The sequence below is a fragment of the Nicotiana attenuata genome, unplaced genomic scaffold (assembly GCF_001879085.1).
Source record: "Nicotiana attenuata strain UT unplaced genomic scaffold, NIATTr2, whole genome shotgun sequence".
NCBI lineage: Eukaryota > Viridiplantae > Streptophyta > Magnoliopsida > Solanales > Solanaceae > Nicotiana > Nicotiana attenuata.
In genome coordinates, this window is record NW_017673199.1 from 30,513 (window position 1) to 49,798 (window position 19,286).

General features: G+C 38.5%; 1 protein-coding gene and 1 long non-coding RNA gene across 2 annotated transcripts; one reads left to right on the forward strand and one right to left on the reverse strand.

The window, feature by feature from the left end:
* The first annotated feature begins 1,833 nt into the window (after nt 1-1,833).
* LOC109215708 lies at nt 1,834-2,667 on the forward strand. Its single transcript, XM_019379822.1, has one exon. The coding sequence runs from the start codon at nt 1,834-1,836 to the stop codon at nt 2,665-2,667; it is 834 nt and encodes a 277-aa protein (XP_019235367.1).
* A 2,307-nt stretch (nt 2,668-4,974) lies between these two features.
* On the reverse strand, nt 4,975-5,591 carry LOC109215710. Its single transcript, XR_002066390.1, has 2 exons — nt 5,472-5,591; nt 4,975-5,203 (listed from the first exon to the last, which is right to left on the reverse strand). It is a non-coding gene; the product is annotated as an uncharacterized LOC109215710 (long non-coding RNA).
* Between the last annotated feature and the right edge of the window lie 13,695 nt (nt 5,592-19,286).

Below are 19,286 nucleotides of genomic sequence, written 5' to 3' on the forward strand. Positions count from 1 at the left end.
ATTATGCAAGAACGAGCACTCTAATTCTGAGGAATGAGAGCAATTTGGAAAGACATCAAGGGGAAATTCCAATGGAACAGTGGCCGCCATTGTCAACCATGGAGGAAGCTATGAAAACTCCACTAGATAAGGGCAAACATAGTGGTAAAGTAATTGCTGATGGTCCGATGATACATGCAAGCCCAAATGTAAGGAAAAATGTGACAATTGGTAAGAGTACTGCACCAATTACTGGCGAACTCGGAGTAAAAGGGAATACAACAGCGATAACTCAACCTCAAGTGATTTTACCTACTGTTGAAGCTGATAAGGGGCAGAAGCAGTGGGCAAATTTGTTTGTGGGATCGAAATTTACGGAAAAAGGTATGGATCTGAGCTTTATTGCACCAACTATCAAAAATGGCGAGGTGATTGTGGAGCTATGCAAGGAAGAAATTGAGAAGGAGACTCAGAAATGGAAACAAACGCTAATTTTGTATGTTGTTGGAGGAAGTCCAACAATAGGTGCCATAGAAAGGTACATTGCTTCGGTATGGAACTTTGTAGCCAAGACTAAGGTGTATTTTCACAATGATGGCTATTTTGTGGTTCGTTTCAATTCTATTGAAGATAGGGATGAAGTACTATATTCAGGACCTCACATGTTGAATAACAAGCCTATCATTGTCAAAATGTGGTCTGCTGACTTTGATTTCAATAACGAGGTACTCCAAACTATACCAATGTGGGTTAAATATCCTAATTTGCCTTTGAATTGCTGGGGAAATAGGTCACTAAGCAAGATAAGCAGTGGTTTGGGAATTCCTCTATATGTTGATGCTTGTACTACACAAGTGGATAGGATTTCATATGCAAGGGTATTGGTAGAAATGGATGTTACTAAAGAGTTTCCTAGGTCCATCAAGGTGACTGATCCTAATGGAAGGGAGTTTATCCAGGAAATAGCATATGATTGGTTCCCTGAGTTCTCTACAAAATGTATGCAAGTTGGCCACCGATGTGGAGTTGATGAACAGCTAGGACCAAAATTGAAGGCTAAGAATGCAAAACAGAAGTTGGAATGGCAACCTAAGCCTGCACCCAAAGTGCAGGAAACAGTTGTTAAGGAGAAATCGAAGTTGATAGAGCATAGAAATGAAGGGAATGCTAGCTCTAGTACATTAGTTGCTAGTGCTGATGCAGGAGCTCTAACAGGAAATGAAGAGCAAAGGTGGCAGACTGTTATAGGAAAGTCAGCAGCTAGAAACAGAGAGAGATAACCAGTTGATGTAGTTAATGTGCTTAATGGATTTAACCTTCTCACAGAATCTAGACTGCAGCTAGCCATGCCAAGACAAATGGAGGAACGAACAAGTAGACAGCAAGGTAATACTGGGCAGGAAGGGACTATGCAACCCCTTTTCATACCTCTATGAAGCTAGTAACTTGGAACATAAGGGGTTTAAATAAAGCCCCTAGACAAAGAGGTGAAGTGGTTCATTCGTAGTAATAAAGTACACATGATTGCATTATTAGAGCATAAAATAAAAAAGTAGAAGGCTGTACAAGTAATAAGGAAAATTACACCAGGATGGGCATGCTTAGACAACTATGAATATAGTAGTAGAGGAAGAATATGGTTGCTATGGGACTCAAGTGAAATAGAATGCATAGAGGTGTGTAGAACTGCTCAAATTATACACACTTCAGTTTATATTAGGAGGTTGGATATGATGTTCACTTTTACAGCTGTATATGGTTTGCATAGTGTGGAAGATAGAAGAAGTCTGTGGGGAGAACTGATAAGATTACACTCCATACAACAAGGGCCATGGTTGATAATGGGGGATTATAATGCTATTAGATCAGGGGGAAGATAGACCAGTTGGTAATCCGGTACAAGAACTGGAATTCAGAGACTTCAATGAGTTTATTGAAAGTACTGGATTAGCAGAAACGAAGACTAGTGGAAGGAGTTTTACATGGACAAATGGTCACACTTATAGTAAGATTGATAGAGCTTTGATTAATGCTGAATGGATGCTGGCCATGCCACATTTAGAGGTATGGATTATGGATCCACATTGCTCTGACCATTCACCACTGAGTATAGCACTGGAGGAGAATGAAGACTGTAGTCCTAAGCCATTTAAATTCCTAAATCATCTAGCTGAACATGATGATTTTATAAAGCTTATTAATGAAGCATGGGAGGGGCCAGAGGAGCAAAACAGTATAAGGAGTATTTGGCAAAAACTAAAAAGAGTAAAACAGGCTATGAAGGTGTTAAACAACAATGAGTATAATGTTGTTGGTGATCAGATCAAGGTGTGTAGACAAAGATTAACTGATTTGCAAGAACAAATGAGGGATCCTGGTCAAGATGAGGCCTTAGTAGCTGATGTGAAAGAGATGAAAATGCAGCTAGAGAAATGGCTAGGGGTGGAGGAAAGCATTATGAGGCAGAAGTCAAGAGTAAAATGGCTAAAGCTAGGTGATGCCAATACAGCATATTTCTTTGCAAGTATGAAAAACAGATGCAGCCAGAACAAGATCAGAAGATTAATAAAATGTAATGGGAATACAGTGCAAACAAGGAAGGACATTGAGGAGGAGGTGACAGGGTTCTATCAACAACTATTAGGCTCATTAGCAAATGAGTTGCCTGCTATTAGCCAGCTGTCATGAGAGATGGTCCTATGGTGAATAGAATGCAACAACTGCAACTGATAGCAGAGGTATCAAAGGAGGAGATTTATCATGCTCTAAAAGGCATCAGTGACAACAAAGCTCCTGGGTGTGATGGTTTCAATGCTTTATTTTTCAAGAAGGCTTGGCCTGTAGTAGGAGACACAATTACAGATGCAGTTATGGAGTTCTTCTCAAGTTCAAATATGTATTAGCCTATAAATTGTACAACAGTAACTCTTGTTCCTAAGGTGAAAAACCCTTCTAAAATTACTGAGTACAGGCCAATATCATGTTGCACAATACTTTACAAGATTATATCAAAGATTCTAACTAATAGATTACACGGAGTGATGGATGGGCTGGTGGATAAAAGTCAGTCTGCTTTTGTTCCTGGTAGACTGATAAATGACAACATAATACTTAGTCATGAGTTAGTTAAAGGATATGGAGGAAAGGTGTTTCTCCTAGATGCATGATGAAAATAGATATGAAGAAGGCTTATGACTCAGTTGAATGGGGTTATCTAGAATAGGTGTTGACATATCTGCAACTACCAGGGAGATTTGTGCAATGGATTATGAGCTGTGTAACAACAGTCTCATATTCCATTATAATTAATGTGCAGCCTACAAGGCCATTTCAAGATAAGAAAGGATTGAGATAGGGAGATCCCTTATCACCTTACCTATTTGTATTGGTTATGGAGTATCTGACAAGATTATTGAAGACACTCAAGAGGGACCCTAACTTCAACTACCATCCTAAATGTGGAAAAATGAACATAGTGCAATTGAGTTTTGCTGATGACTTATTACTATTCTGTCGAGGTGATGCTATATCTATTCAGCTACTATTTCAGTATTTTCAGCAGTTCTCAAAGGCTTCAGGGTTAGTGAAAAATGCTGATAAAAGCTCCATATTCTTTGGTGAAGTGAATGATGATCAACAACAGGAGATCTTACAAGCTCTGGGCTTTGTCAAAGGAACATTACCAGTTAGGTACTTGGGAGTACCTCTTAGCTCTAAGAGGTTGTCATTGGTGCAGTGTCAGCCTCTGCTTGAAAAGATGCTAGGGAGAATCCAATCATGGACATTAAAGTTCCTGTCCTATGCAGGAAGAATTCAGCTAATCAAGAGTGTGCTATTCTCTATTCAAGTATTCTGGTCTCAGGTGTTTGTGGTGCCAAAGAAACTGATCCAACTCATTGAAAGAGTATGTCGAACATTCCTATGGACTGGGGTGTAGAAGTATCAAGGAAAGCTCTACTGTCATGGGACAGCTTGTGTAAACCTAAAGCAGTAGGTAGCTTAAATTTACTTGATATAGAGGCGTGGAATAAGGCAGCTATATGTAAACTCCTATAGAACCTATGCAAGAAAAAAGATAAGATGCGGGTGTAGTGGATACATGTGTATTATAAGAAGCAGAATTCATTGTGGAGCATTGAACCAAAACAAGCTTCTTGGATAGCACAGAAGATTCTTAAAGCCAAACAATATTTTGAGGAAGCTGGGTATACAGAGGAGGATGTAGATGGGATAAGAATCTTTTCTATTAAGACTATGTATATGAAACTTCGAGGTGACTTTGCTAGAGTACCATGAAGGAAACTGGTGCACAACAATGCTGGACTGCCAATATAGAACTTTACAGTATTCCTAGCTGCACATTGAAGGCTGCTGACTAAAGACAGATTGAGGGGTTGGGGTTATATGGAAGATGTAACATGTTCTTTATGTAACACTGAGGAGGAAACCATTGATCACTTGTTCTTTAAATGTCCTTATTACTCAAGAGTATGGACAGCAACGCTGCAATGTCAAGGGATTCAGAGGCAAACAATGACGTGGGCAAATAAAATTGAATGGGCAGGAAAATACTATAAGGGGAGGAGCACAACAGCTGAGTTGTATAAACTCATCCTAGCAGGCTACACATGGCAAGAGAGAAATGGCAGAATTTTCAAAGGAGAACAGCAATCAGAAGTAATATTAAGCAAAGCAATAACGCAAGACGTGCATGGGCGAGGAACTAGTAAACAGCGGCTACAAAGAAGATTGATGGAGCTTAACTACTATCCTAATGTTCAATGAAATGTTCTTGTAGTTAGTAGTTAGAACTGAGGCCAGGGAAATGAAAGCTAAAATCTGGGGCTTATGTCCAGATTAAGCTCGACTGCAGGTTGTAAATATTTTTTGAGGAATGAAAGTTCTTTAATTACCAATATATATATATATATNTTCTATCAATAAAATCTGTGAGAGAGCAGAAGCATATTGGCTTAAGTTTCGGACGAAAAACCAAAACACCAATTGATAGCATATTATATCTAAAACAAAAATGAGACCATAATAGTAAGGCTCTGAAAACCTTACACAAGACCAAAAAGTTTCCAAATTTCACTCCTATTCTTCACCTTAGCACATCTTGAATTCCTCAATCAACCATTGGATTGTTGATGTTGAAGATGCTAGCTATTTCTGATTCATGTTCCAAGAAAAGGGAGAATAACTGAAGACGGAAAAGTAAAACCTGCAGCTTGAAAAACAGAGAAGGTTGAATGATGCTTAGTTTGTATTTCAGAGACAGCAGATCCAAAAAAGAAAATGCATTAGCATCCAGAAAATAGAGAACATATTCATTTGAAGTTGAACTCCTTCGATTCAGTACGAAAAGCTACAAATATTACAACCACAAAATAACAAAAATTAAAACAATCATAAATCCACAATTTTGTATCCTAGGTTAAAATCATAAAATTCACTCATTAATAGGATTATAGTTTTCCATCTAAACTTACAAAATAATGAAAAGAAAATTTCCGTTCGACTATTGCTTCTCCGACATATAGACTTCTAATGTAACACTTCAGAAATTTAGATTGACAGGATGTTATATGGTGCTGGATTTATAGCGCAACTCAGTACCTGAAGATAGAAGACTATGAAATAGAGATTCTTAGTTTTTGTGTTTGCGAGTAAATGTGGTGGCTACACGGTTGAGAGACACGTTTAAAGTCTAATGTAAAATGACAAAAATATCCTAAACTTTTCCCAAAGGACTTGAAGCAGCCAGGTCGAAACCCTGGCTCTTTTATAATATAGTAAAACTTGAAACTGTAGCATCTAATTCTAACTGGATAGAAAGATTAGATCTCTAAAATTCTTTGGAGGCATGAGAAAGTGGAAAGATTGAAACCTATAATGGGAAACATTGGAGCATAATTCCCTTACTTTGTATACATTAATAAAGAGAATTTTACGAAATTGTCCTAAATTAGTCCTAATTTACCAACCTCTAACCTATAATCATATACTTATCAAAACTAACCAAGTACATATAAAAATTGAAAACCCAAATAAATTAGGATTCTTTCTCTCCAAAAATCACATGCAAAGATCTCCTTCCATATATTTACGCCTGATCAGCAACATTAGATGCAAGACGCAAATAAAATTTCATGGATGAGATAGCAAACAAGGTGATATATATATATATATATATATATATATATATATATATATATATATATATATATAAAAGATTCTAAAAATCTAAGTAAAATGGACCTTTTTCAATGGGTATGGTTGAGATTCATTGAAAGCATATAGATGAGTCAATATACAAATTTTGAAGAAGATTAGAGGTGATCTAGACTGATTTGAAATTTGTAGTTAAAATCAAATTCGAAAAATTCTTCTGTGACACATGTATCACAATCACACACACAAGAATACATGGATATACATGTGATACACATTTGATACAAATATGATACATGTATGATATACAAATGATACACAATGTGATACATATATTATTATTTTTCATGTTTCATCTTCTAATTCGAATTTTCAATTCAAACCACTTCAAAACTCTGTCAAATCATCCCATAGCTGAGATTCAAACTCCTTAAAATGTACACAATCTATTCTAATAACACCCACTCAAAAGAAAGCAAAAATTTTACCTTTTAGCAAGCTACAAATAGCTAATTGACTAATATTGGTATCATTTAGCTAATATTAGTAATATTTAATGAATTGACCATTTTTATAATAATCTACTTATAAATGGACATAGCTGGTAGTTCCCTATTTATTTTTACTCTTTCCACCCTCATTTTGGACTTGAGTTCAGGGGATGGGGCATTAATCTTACTTCCAAGCTCCAAGTTAAGAAAAGAGCCTGCATCTAATTAAGGCAGAAAGAGGATACTTCGTTAACTTTGACGATATATTAGGATATAAAAGTGAATTGAGTTATAATGTTTGGTATGTAAGAAGTTTTTTTGACATTTTTGGCCGGCCATTTGTGTAAAAATTCTCTTTTTCATCAACTAAAATTTCTTCTTTTTTAAGAGAGATTTAGCAATTCAAATCATCCATTCGACTTTTGAATTTACTTTTAAAATCCAAGCAATTTTCAAATGTCAGCATCGTTGGATGAATAACTCTATGAAAGACTATAACATCAAGACGAATACACTTTGATTTTCATAAATACATAGCGGAAAAGTTGATCACATTAAAATGAAACACTTTAATTTTGATAAATGTACCACTGGATACACTTTGAGTTTGACAAATGTATTTTTAATCTAATCGACATTATAACTTAGTGGTTCATTATATCTAATGCTTATATCCCCATGATCAGGGGCGGATCCACCTCCCGACCTACGAGTTCACATGAACTCAATAGATTTTGTCCAAAGAGTATAAATGTGTTCGAAAAATTTACTAAATATCTATAAATTGTTTGAATGTGAACCCAGTTAATATTGAAAGTTTACTCGAGGTATTTGCACGAATCCATAAGCATTAAATCTTGGATCCTCCTCTGCGGCCATAACCTAAGATTATTTTAATATTAATCCTTTTCAAATCTTAAAACTTGTCCTTGCTTAAAAACCATTAGTACTATGGGTGAGTTTCAGGCTTTCAGTTAATGTTCGATTCTAGGTCAAGAGAACAGAGAAATGAAGTGAGGAAGAAGAGAAATCAGAATTGTATTCTTCTCAAAAATCGATCAATACAAGGCTGCACTATATAGTGCTAATATGCCTAACTTCACTAACTAACTAACAGCTCACTTACAGCTGTCAAAACGGCCACTAATAACTAACCAATGTTAACTAATTTAAAACAACTCTCTTCTACTTCTATTGTGTACAATTTAGTCCCTCATATCCCAAGACTCCTCCTCAAGATGGAGAGTGAAATACATTGAACACTCCTAGCTTGGAAAGAAGAAAATAGTGTTGTGCAACACCAAGTCCTTTTGTCATGATGTCTGCTAACTGAAGTTTTGTTGAGATATGATGAGGTATGAGTAGTCCATTTTTTATCTTCTCCCGGACTAAATGACAATCAATTTCTATATGCTTCGTTTGTTCATGAAATATAGGATTTGCTGCAATTTGGAGAGCAGCTTTGCTGTCACAGTAGAGATCAACTGGTTGTTGTAAAGTAACATTCAATTCCTTTAACAAGCCAACTAGCCAGGTAATTTCAGCTGCTACTGCTGCAAGACTCATATACTCAGCTTCAGCTGAGCTACGACTTATTGTCTGCTGCTTCTTGGACTTCCGCGATAGCAAAGACTCCCCCAGTTTTATAACATATCCAGTAATTGACCTTCATGTATTTGGACATGCTGCCCAATCAGAATCACAGTAGGCAGTGAGATGAGAGATAGGACCCTATACCAAGTCCACGTGAGCCTTTGATGTACCTGACTACTCTAAGTGCAGCATCCATATGAGATTGCTTTGGATGTTGCATGAACTGGCTTAGCACTTGCACATCAAAACAAATGTCAGGACGTGTGATGGTCAAATAGAGCAGTTTTCCCACTAACCTCTGATAACTTGCTATATTCTGCAATTCTTCATCTCCATTGTGTCCTACATGTTTGTCATAATCTATGGTAGTCAGTTTCTGATTTGTCTCAATAGGAGTAGAAGCAGGTTTAGCTGCAGCTAATCCTGTTGTAGAAATTAACTCCAATGCATATTTCCTTTGGTTGAGCAGTAGGCCCTTATATGATCTCATTACTTCTATAACCAAGAAATATATAAGTTCCCCTAAATCCTCGACTTTGAATTTGGTATGTAAAGTACTCTTGGCCTCTTCTACTAAGGACAGGTTGCTACTAGTGATTAAAAGATCATCAACATACACCAAGATGATAACAATATCCTGTCCTGATTGCTTACTAAATAAGGAGTGATCATATGCACTCTGTTGGTATCCTGCTCCTAATAAGCATCTGTGAGCTTAATGTTCCATTGTCTCAAAGCCTGTTTCAAGCCATAGAGTGACTTCACTAGTCTGCAGACTTTATTCTCCCCTGGCTTTGGAAACCTTGTGGCAAGAGCATGTACACTTTCTTATATAAATCACCTTGTAGGAATGCATTGTTGACAGCCATTTGATATAGGATCCACCCCTTTGAGGTTGCTACGCTGAGAACAGTTCTCATAGTTACCATTTTAGCAGCTGGTAAAAATATCTCATGGTAGTCTAACCCTTCTTGTTGAGTGTATCCTTTTGCAACTAGTCGTGCCTTGAACCTCTCAACCTCACCATTTGACTTGTATTTGATTTGAATACCCACTTAGAACCAATTGGCTTCTTCCCTTCTGGCAATCCTACCACCTCCCATGTGTAATTTTCTTCAAGTGCTTTAATCTCTTGGTTCATAGCTTCTATCCACCTTGGATCATGTGCAGCTTCCTTAAAAGACTGTGGCTCAGTTAAGACTGAAAAAACACTAAGATAGGATTGATATGCAGGAGATAGATTATCATAGGAGATGACATTAGATGTTGAGTAGGGATTGTTGGTGTGTGTCTTAATAGTAGTGATGTAGTCTTTAAGCCAAATGGAAGGCTTTCCTTGTTACTTCCTAGGTTCTACATTTGCAGATGCTTGTTAAGGATGTACACTTGCTTCCTCTGTTGATTCTAAAGAATGCTCGTGAGCTTCTGTTGCCTCAACTGCTTGTCCAGATTCCGTTGGTTTTGAAGAATGTTGATGGGCTTCTGCTGGCTCAACTGCTTGGTTATCAATGAAATTGCCATTCATTTTATCTGCACTCTCATGTTCTTCATCTGATATGGCACTGTCTAGAACTCTTGCATCATTTGTGGTCTCTCCTGCTGTAGCGGTAATATCTTCAATCTGTGGCTGTATATTCTGATATATAGGTGAAATCACAGTTGGATGTGATTGTTGCATCTCTTTTGCCTCCATTGAATGTTGAGAAGTAAAAAGATCCTCTACATCATCTGGACTTGTAGTATTGCTAAAAAGGAAAAATCTCCTCTTTAAACACCACATCCCTGCTAACAAATATGCTTCTATTTTCAAGATCATATAGCCTATAACCCTTTTGAGTTTCTGAATATCCAATAAGAACAACCTTTCTTGCTCTAACTGTAAACTTATCACCCTTAGGTAGATTACTTGCATAGCACAAACAACCAAATACCCTTAAGTGATCTACCTTAACTGGTTTTCCATATAATAACTCATAAGGTGATTTACCTTGTAACACACTAGTGGGCAACTTGTTTAACAAGTATACTGCAGTTCTTACACAATCACCCCAGAATCTTCTAGGAACTGCAATTTGAAACTTTAGGGTTCTTGCTACCTCCAAGATATGCCTGTGCTTTTGTTCAACCACCCATTTTGTTATAGGCTATATGGACAACTACTCTGGTGTATAATTCCAAGAGAAGCAAATAAAGTATTTCATTGTGAATTGAAGAATTCATTACCATTATCTGATCTAACAACCTTCAGAGTGATTTCAAATTGAGTCTTTATCATTGCAAGGAAGTTTTTTATTACAACAACTACTTCACACTTAGATTGTATTAAGCATACCCAAATAAATCTGCTATAGTCATCTACAATTGTAACAAAATAGTATTTTTTGTCATATGTAGTACCTTATGAGGTTCCCAAACATCCATGTGAACAAGCTGGAAACAACCACTTGACTTAGTACTACTAGTAGGGAATTGTAATCTACATTGCTTTGCCAAGGGACATACTTCACAATTGTCCTGCACTCCAGTATGTATTTTATTCCTCAATGTTGAAATATGTTCCATAGACTTTGTTGATGCATGGCCTACTCTCAAATCACACAGTCTTGTATCTCCATATTCCTTTAAGAAGCTTACTGCTGTTATTGGTAGGTTCTCTTTTATCAGGTACAATCCATTGTTTTCTCTATCAATCCGCATCACCTTGCAATTGTAGAGCCCCTGAAATATGCAAAAATCAGGGTAAAAACCTACTGAGCAACACAATTGCTTAAAAAGTTTAGATACTGATAATAGATTAAATTTAAAATCCGGTACATATAGAACTCCTTCAATAGTTTTGTCTCCTAACACTACTGCATCTCCTGTATGTGTTATGTCTGCCTTATTTCCGGTTGGCAATTGTACTCCATCTGTTCTATTGTCTGCTCTTTTAAGATTACTTAGAGCATTCTTGCAATGTGTCACATGATGTGTTGCACCTGAGTCAACTATCCAAACATGGTCACTAGCAGCTACATTTGCTATTAGAGCAATAATACCTGCAGTATTTTTGGAACAATCACTTGTGTTTGTTTTCTGCAATAAATTTACCAATTGTTTATATTGTTCCTCAGTAAAGAAATTTCCTTGAGTTGGCATCATAACCTCTTGCTTTATCTCAGTGGTGGTTGCATTGTTTACATAGGCCCTTCCTCCTGAGTTTTGACCTTTCCTCTTGCTTTTGAAATCCGGTGGGTACCCTAATTTTCCTTGAGGTGTCTTTTATAACCACAGTAATCACAAATTAATCCTGGCCTTTTTGGTCTGAATTCATGACTCTTTCCTGCCATCATTGTGAGTGAATCCTTCAATGTGTTTGTAACCTCCATGGTTCCTTTCCTCTTCTGTGACTATTGCATAGGCCTCATTCACAGTGATTACAGGCCTTTTAGCTAAAATATTGCTCCTAATATTCCCATAACTTTCATTCAAGCGCATGAGAAATTGCAGCAATCGTATGTTTTTTAATAACTCTACAGATGGCCTAGATTATTCACAATCACATGAGGCTAACGGTGCAATTACATCTAATTCATCCCACAAATCTTTCATCTTAGAATAGTAGCTAGTAACTGAATCAGTCCCCTGTCTCAGAGCTGCAATAGCAGTCCATAGATGATATATCCTTGTTAGATTTGATCTATCAAATCTCTCCTGAAAATCAGCCCAAACCTTCCTTGCATTCGATGCATATACGATGCTAGGCACCAATTCATTAGAAACAGTACTACCAATCCATGAGAGAACAATTGCATTACATTTCTCCCATTGCTCTGCCAATTCGCCTTTATACATGCCTTTTACACATGATCCATCCACAAATCCCAGTTTGCTCTTTCCCCGGAGTGCCAATTTCATCGCTCTACTCCATAGCACATAGTTCTAGGCCTGTGAGCTTGAGCGGAATTAAGACTAGTCCCGGTGCATCTCAAGCTTGCAGAAACAGTGGATGATTATGATCTAGAGAATTGACTTCACTCTCCGCCATAGCTATTAAGAAATCGAGCTCAGAAAGCTTGGATCTCGCCGGAGGTTGATCAAATTACAGTGCCCGCTCTGATACCATATTCGATTCTAGGTCAACAGAGCAGAGAAATGAAGTGGGGAAGAAGAAAAATCAGAATTGTATTCTTCTCAAAAATCGATCAATACAAGGCTGCACTATATAGTGCTAATATGCCTAACTTCACTAAGTAACTAACAGCTCACTTACAGCTGTCAAAACAGCCACTAATAACTAACCAATGCTAACTAATTCAAAACAACTCCCTTCAACTTCTATTGTGTACAATTTAGTCCCTCATATCCCAAGAGTTAACCCTTTATACTTTCTAGTTTTTACGAATAGAAAACACGACCTCATTTATTTAAATGACATATTTATATAGTGAATCCTCCTTTGAGACAAAACAAGAGAAGAGTGAGATGCTCATGGAGTACTTTTTCGAAATTAGCCAGTGGTGTGGTGCCCTATAAAACTCGAAGCTCTAATTCCTCATTTAGTCGTTAATCCCATTTAATTATTTATTATATAAATCTTATTTCTTTTACGAGACTCTTTTATCTCACAAATATATAATAAATTGAATATAATTCAATATTTCTGTTTAAAATGTTTCTCTTTAACTCAGTGATTTTCATGTTTTCTCACCACTTCTCAATATGGTAATTTGACTAGCCGGATAAGAGGAGCAAGTGACTTCTTAAATTTTACTAATAAATTATATATTCTCAAGATTTCACTTCAAGATAAGCAAATAACTTCTTAAAATTTTCTTACTAATACAATCTCACATGGGGTTTTCGTGGAGTGAAAATAACACATAGTACCTCATTTGCATGTAGGGTTATCTGGGAGAAGTACGAGACAAAAATCGTAGAAATAAAAGAGTTCAGAACGATACAAACAAAGAAGATACAGTGTGTCAATTTCTAGCTGATGGTAGTAAAAGGAATTACGAGATGCTTGTCATCTTTGCCTACCCCATTTCATGTCTCTATTACACTATGTACTAAGCTTCACCTTCGTCATCTGTATACAATAATCGGAGACGAATTCATAATTTAGAGTTAATGAGTTCAGAATAAATATAATTTTATTATATATGATAGTAGGCTATATAGTTGATATTTACACCTTAATTGCTTATGATTTGTTGTTGTTTTATAAGGTAAATTGCCAACAAAATGCTTTAAACAGTGTTATTTGGTTTCGCAGGGAATAGCAAAGGTGAGGAAGCAACATGAAACATTTGGAGGCAATAATGTGAAGAAAACACCCGCTTGAGAAGTACCCGAAAACAAAAAGCAAAAGAAAAATGACTGGACACAAGTCCACCGCAACCGCGGTGGACAGCGGAGACAAAAGACAAAAATAGGCCCAGGCAGTGTTCACCGCGGTCGACCGCGGTCCACGCCGCAGCCGCGGTGAACTGTTCACGTATCTGAAAATTGGGGGCCAAAGTATCAATTCGGGGAAACTTTTGTAAAACCCTTATAAGCTATAGAAACTCGCCCAAAATAGTTTAGTCTTAGTTTTGAGATTACTTTGGGAAGAAGAACAAGTGTGAGAGATCATCCAAAACATCATAGTTCTTTATTTCTTCTCTTTTTCTTGCAATTCTTCCATTATGAATAATTTAGTAGTTTTATCGTATATTGTTATGAGTAGCTAAATCCTTTAATCTAGAGTTTTGGTGAAATCCGTTGGGGATAACTTGGTTGTTATATTAATATAGTTGTGGATTGGTTTTAATCTCTATTTGTTCATCTACGTTTTGATTGTGGTTAATTGAAAGGGCCCTCAATTATCCGTCCCTATTTAGTATGTATCTGCTTGAGAGAGAGTGCATATTTAGGTAGCTGTTTGAAAAACATCACTCCCGGAGTATAGACGAGAGTCATAACCGAGGGTTTAGAGGTTGGTTTAGAGATAACGATACCTCGGGTGCAATCTAAGTGAACTGTAATGAGAATCTAGCTAGCGTAGCTTGAGAGAGTGCGTCTAGTAAATTATCATAATTGCTTGAGAAAGATTTATGGTAGCTGGAGAGTTCATGATTGATAGAGATAACTAAGTCACAGTTATAAGACATAAATAACCAAGGAAATTAACAACGGGGGAAACCATTACCTTAGATCTTATTCCAATTGTTTACACATCAAGCATATTTAGTTTTCAGCTGTCTATTTACTTTCAGTCTTAGCTATTAGTAATACCATCAACTTTGATTTATAAAGTTTGGGGAAGTTGATTACATAGAATTGAGCACATCCAAAGAAAGTAATTGTTAGGTTAATTCCCTGTGGGTTCGACTCTGGGCCTAAATACCCGGACTATATTTGCAACGTCCGCGTGTCTTTTTTATAAGGCATAGTTTGGCGTGATAAAATTTTGGCGCCGTTGCCGGGGAATTTAACGGTGTTATCAATTACAATTGAAAGAAGTACAAAAATTCTTAGTGTAGTCAGTTTTCTCTATACCAATCTGTTCATTGAAATTCTAACGTTTGAACTCTTGTGAAAATCAGGTGTATGCCTAGAAGTTCCTCGAGGACTGGAGAACTATTAGAAGGACATTCAGACCCCGAGAAAACATTCAGGGCATTGAACCGTGCTAACAAGAGGCTCCAACAATCATAACAATCACACCGGCTCGAATTTGACATAGGTGACGCAGAAAACATCATTGGAAACGTTGGGGATCTACCGGCAAACCCCAATGTAAGAGTAGTGGCACCTGTTGTGCCCAAAGCTGCACTTTATGACTGGGCACAGCCCACAGCTGATAACTTGGCCACTGCCATAGTTGTGCCCGCAATTCAAGCGGAGACCTTCCAGATAACCAACAACATGATGGAAATCAGGGGTATGCTTCAGCAACTCATTGGGACAAATAACAAAGTGCAGGAAAAGTTGTCAGTGCATGACTAAGCCATAAAGAACATTGAAACGCAGCTGGGGCAGTTGTCCATGGCTCTAAACAACCGCCCTCAAAGAACTTTGCCTGCAGACACAAACATAAACCCCAAGGAGCAAAATCCGAATCAGCTGATGGCAGTAAGTCTCCGGAATGGAAGAGATTTAGACAGAGAACAGGAGATTATACAAGCTAGTAAGGAGAATACGACAGTCACTTCAGCGCCATTAGAGGGGGAGGAACCAACAGAGCTTACTGAGGTGGTGGTTGAGCAGAGTCAGGAGAAAAAAGGCAAAGAAAAGATGAATGAGCAAGCTGCAGAACAGGTGGCACCTCTTGTGCCAGAAAATTCCAACAGAGAGAAGCCAGCAAGCAATGCACAAAGGGCGATACCTGCACCTTTCCCTCAGAGACTGGTAAAACAAAAGAAGACAGACCAATACAAGAAATTCATGGAGATGCTGCGGCAAATTCAGTTGAATATTCCTTTGATGGATGCTCTGAGGGAGATGCCCGGCTATGCCAAGATGATGAAGGATCTAATGTCATGGAAGTTTGATTTTCAGGATCTGTCCACTGTGACTTTGACACAGACCTGCAGCGCAGTAGTAACAAGACCGATGGCTCAAAAGATGTCTGATCCAGGTAGCTTCACCATCCCATGCACAATTGGGAGTTATGCCTTTGCAAAGGCATTATGTGATTTGGGAGCCAGCATAAATCTGATGCCGCTGGCAGTGTACACCAAGTTGGGCATTGGCAGAGCTAGACCGACTTTGATGCTGCTACAGCTGGCTGATCGCACGGTGAAAAGGCCAACTGGTATTCTTGATGATGTGTTGGTGCAAGTGGGGAAGTTCGTGTTCCCAGCAGACTTTGTTATTCTGGATTGTCAGGTAGATGAGGAGATACCTCTCATTTTGGGCAGACCATTTTTGGCCACTGGCAGAGCATTGATCGACTGTGAGATTAGGGAATTAAAAATGAGACTGAATGATGAAGAAGTCATATTCAATGTTCAGCAATCTATGAGGAGACCCGGTGAATATGCTAATTGCTCTCTAGTGGAGGCAGTAGATGTGATCCTGCAAGAAGATGATGTGACTCTGACTGTTAAAGATCCATTAGAGGCATGTCTGACAAATTTAGAAGAGATGGATGGTGAAGGGTTAGTTGAATGGGTCATGGCACTTGAAGGCCAAGGATTCTGGAAAAGGGAACCTCAGTTCGAGTCCCTTGAGTTAGAAAAAAGGGCTACACCTCCAGCAAAGCCATCAATAGAGGAACCACCCAAGCTGGAGCTGAAGCCACTCCCAGCTCACCTCAGGTATGTTTTCTTAGGCCCTGACTCTACTTTGCCTGTTATTATATCATCCGGTTTGCTAGATGTACAGGTAGAACAGCTCTTACAGGTACTGCGGGAAAGTAATACTGCCATTGGCTGGACCATGGCAGACATAAAAGGTATCAGCCCAGCCTTCTGTATGCATAAGATTCTCTTGGAAGAAGGGCACAAACCTTCCAGAGAACATCAACGGAGGCTGAACCCAAACATGAAAGAGGTAGTAAAGAAGGAGGTGATCAAATGGTTAGATGCGGGAATCATCTTCCCCATCTCTGATAGCAATTGGGTCAGCCCTGTCCAATGTGTGCCTAAAAAGGGGGGAATGACTGTTGTGCAAAATGAGAACAATGAGTTGATCTCAACTCGTACAGTCACAGGGTGGCGGATTTGCATGGATTACCGGAAATTGAACACCGCCACGCGAAAGGACCACTTTCCCTTGCCTTTCATTGACCAAATGTTGGGCAGGCTGGCCGGGAGATCACATTTTTGTTTCTTAGATGGATACTCGGGGTACAATCAGATATCAATAGCCCCCGAGGATAGAGAGAAAACATCCTTCACCTGTCCGTATGGCATCTTTGCCTTTCGGAGAATGCCTTTTGGGCTTTGCAATGCACCATCGACTTTTGAACGGTGCATGTTAGCCATCTTCACAGATACGGTGGAGGATATTATGGAGGTCTTTATGGATGATTTCTCCGTGGTGGGAGATTCATTCGAAGACTGTCTTCACAACTTAAGCAGAGAGCTCAAAAGATGTGTGGAGACAAACTTAGTGCTAAACTGGGAGAAGTGCCATTTTATGGTACAAGAAGGATAGTCTTGGGACATCGAGTGTCCAGTAAAGGAATTAAGGTTGACCATGCTAAGGTTGACGTATTGAGAAGTTACCACCGCCCACTTCAGTCAAGGCAGTGAGAAGTTTTCTTGGACACGCCGGGTTCTACCGGCGTTTCATAAATGATTTTTCCAAAATTGCTAACCCATTATGCAAACTCCTTGAAAAGGATCAGCCCTTTGTGTTTTCTAATGATTGCAGGTTGGCATTTGAGGAACTGAAAAAAAGGTTGGTAACGGCACCCATCATTGTTGCCCCCAACTGGGAGCAACCATTTGAGCTCATGTGTGACGCAAGCGACTATGCCATAGAAGCAGTTTTGGGGCAGCGAAAGGATAAGCTGATGCACCCGATTTACTACGCAAGTAGAACGCTAAGCGGTGCACAGCTCAACTACACTGTGACGGAGAAGGAGATGTTAGCGGTGGTGTTTGCTTTTGACAAGTTCCGATCATATCTGATTGGTTCCAAGGTAATTGTATACACTGACCATGCAGCTCTCAGGTACCTAATTGAGAAGAAGGAGTCTAAGCCGCGCCTGATTCGTTAGGTGCTGCTGTTGCAAGAATTTGACCTCGAAATTCGTGACGGTAAGGGCACAGAAAATCAAGTCGCTGATCATCTATCATGACTTGAAGGATCTAAAAAATCAGTCGAGGTCGAAGAGATTCTGGAATTCTTTCCACACGAGCAACTGCTCGCAGCCAGTCTTGAGGAAGCGCCATGGTATGCAGACTTTGCGAACTACCTGGCCTGCGGTATAGTCTCCTACGACCTTTCATCTGTCCAAAAGAAAAAGTTTTATCTGAAAGTACAAGAGGGGGGGGTGAATTATAGATAATTAAAGTTAATTGTTAACAAGTTGACTTAAAACTTAAGTAGTCGACTAAATATGGCAATCAAATATAGTCATTCGAGGTAATAAGCAGAAAGTAAATGCAAAAATTTAAAGACACCAGGAATTTTTATACTGGTTCAGATTCAATGTGAATCCTAATCCAGTCCCCTTGGGTTGCAAGGGATTTCTCTTCAAGTGAATAAGTTTTCTTTCGAGTACAGATTTGATGTATGTCGCTCAGTTTCTCTAGCACTCGTTTGATACAATGCCTCACCAGTTGTATGCCCTCTTTCTATCCCTGACTTGTTACACAGCAGATCTATATAGGCTACTATGCTTGTTTGCAGTAGAATGAAGAGAGTTATTTTTGTTTGATCAAAGTATGCTAAGGATGGAGTTACACTGTGAATTTATACAAGTATCAATGGTGAAGGCTTGTCAACCCAAGGGTTTTGATCCTTGGAAAGAGTTGATTCTTGCCCAGAATAAAAAACTATCCGTTGCTTCTCTTCAGACCTTTCCTTCGGCAGATAACGGGTTTGACAAGATTCTTCCTTGATTGTTGGACCTTCCGCCGTCCGGATCTCCTAGCATTAATAGTTCTTCAGTGATTTGATCTGACTCGTCAATCACAGATTGCGTTGAATCTTTATTCCATTATGGCAGATTTGATTTCCCAAAATCATGGAGCTAATCCTGATTTACTGATGTAGTACTGTTTCTTTCCTTGTACATCGTAAGTATTTCAGGCAGCTTCCCTTCTGAATGATTTCCTTCCTTGTTCGACATAGCCGTTCCAATAGTTCCTTTTTACTTCTTTGAACTCCTGCACATGCATATTAATTGCATCATTAAAATATGATCTAACAATCTCCCCCTTTTTGATGATGGCAAAATAATATACATAAATGTAAGGATGTAAACAACAGTTGACTTCCCTGTTTAGTACTAGCCGACTTGGCTCCCCCTCAATGTGTGTAGTCAACGGAACTTGATCTCCCCCTCAATGTGTGCAGTCGACTTGTACCTATATAGTCTTGTCTATGCATGGGCAGCATAATTGACTT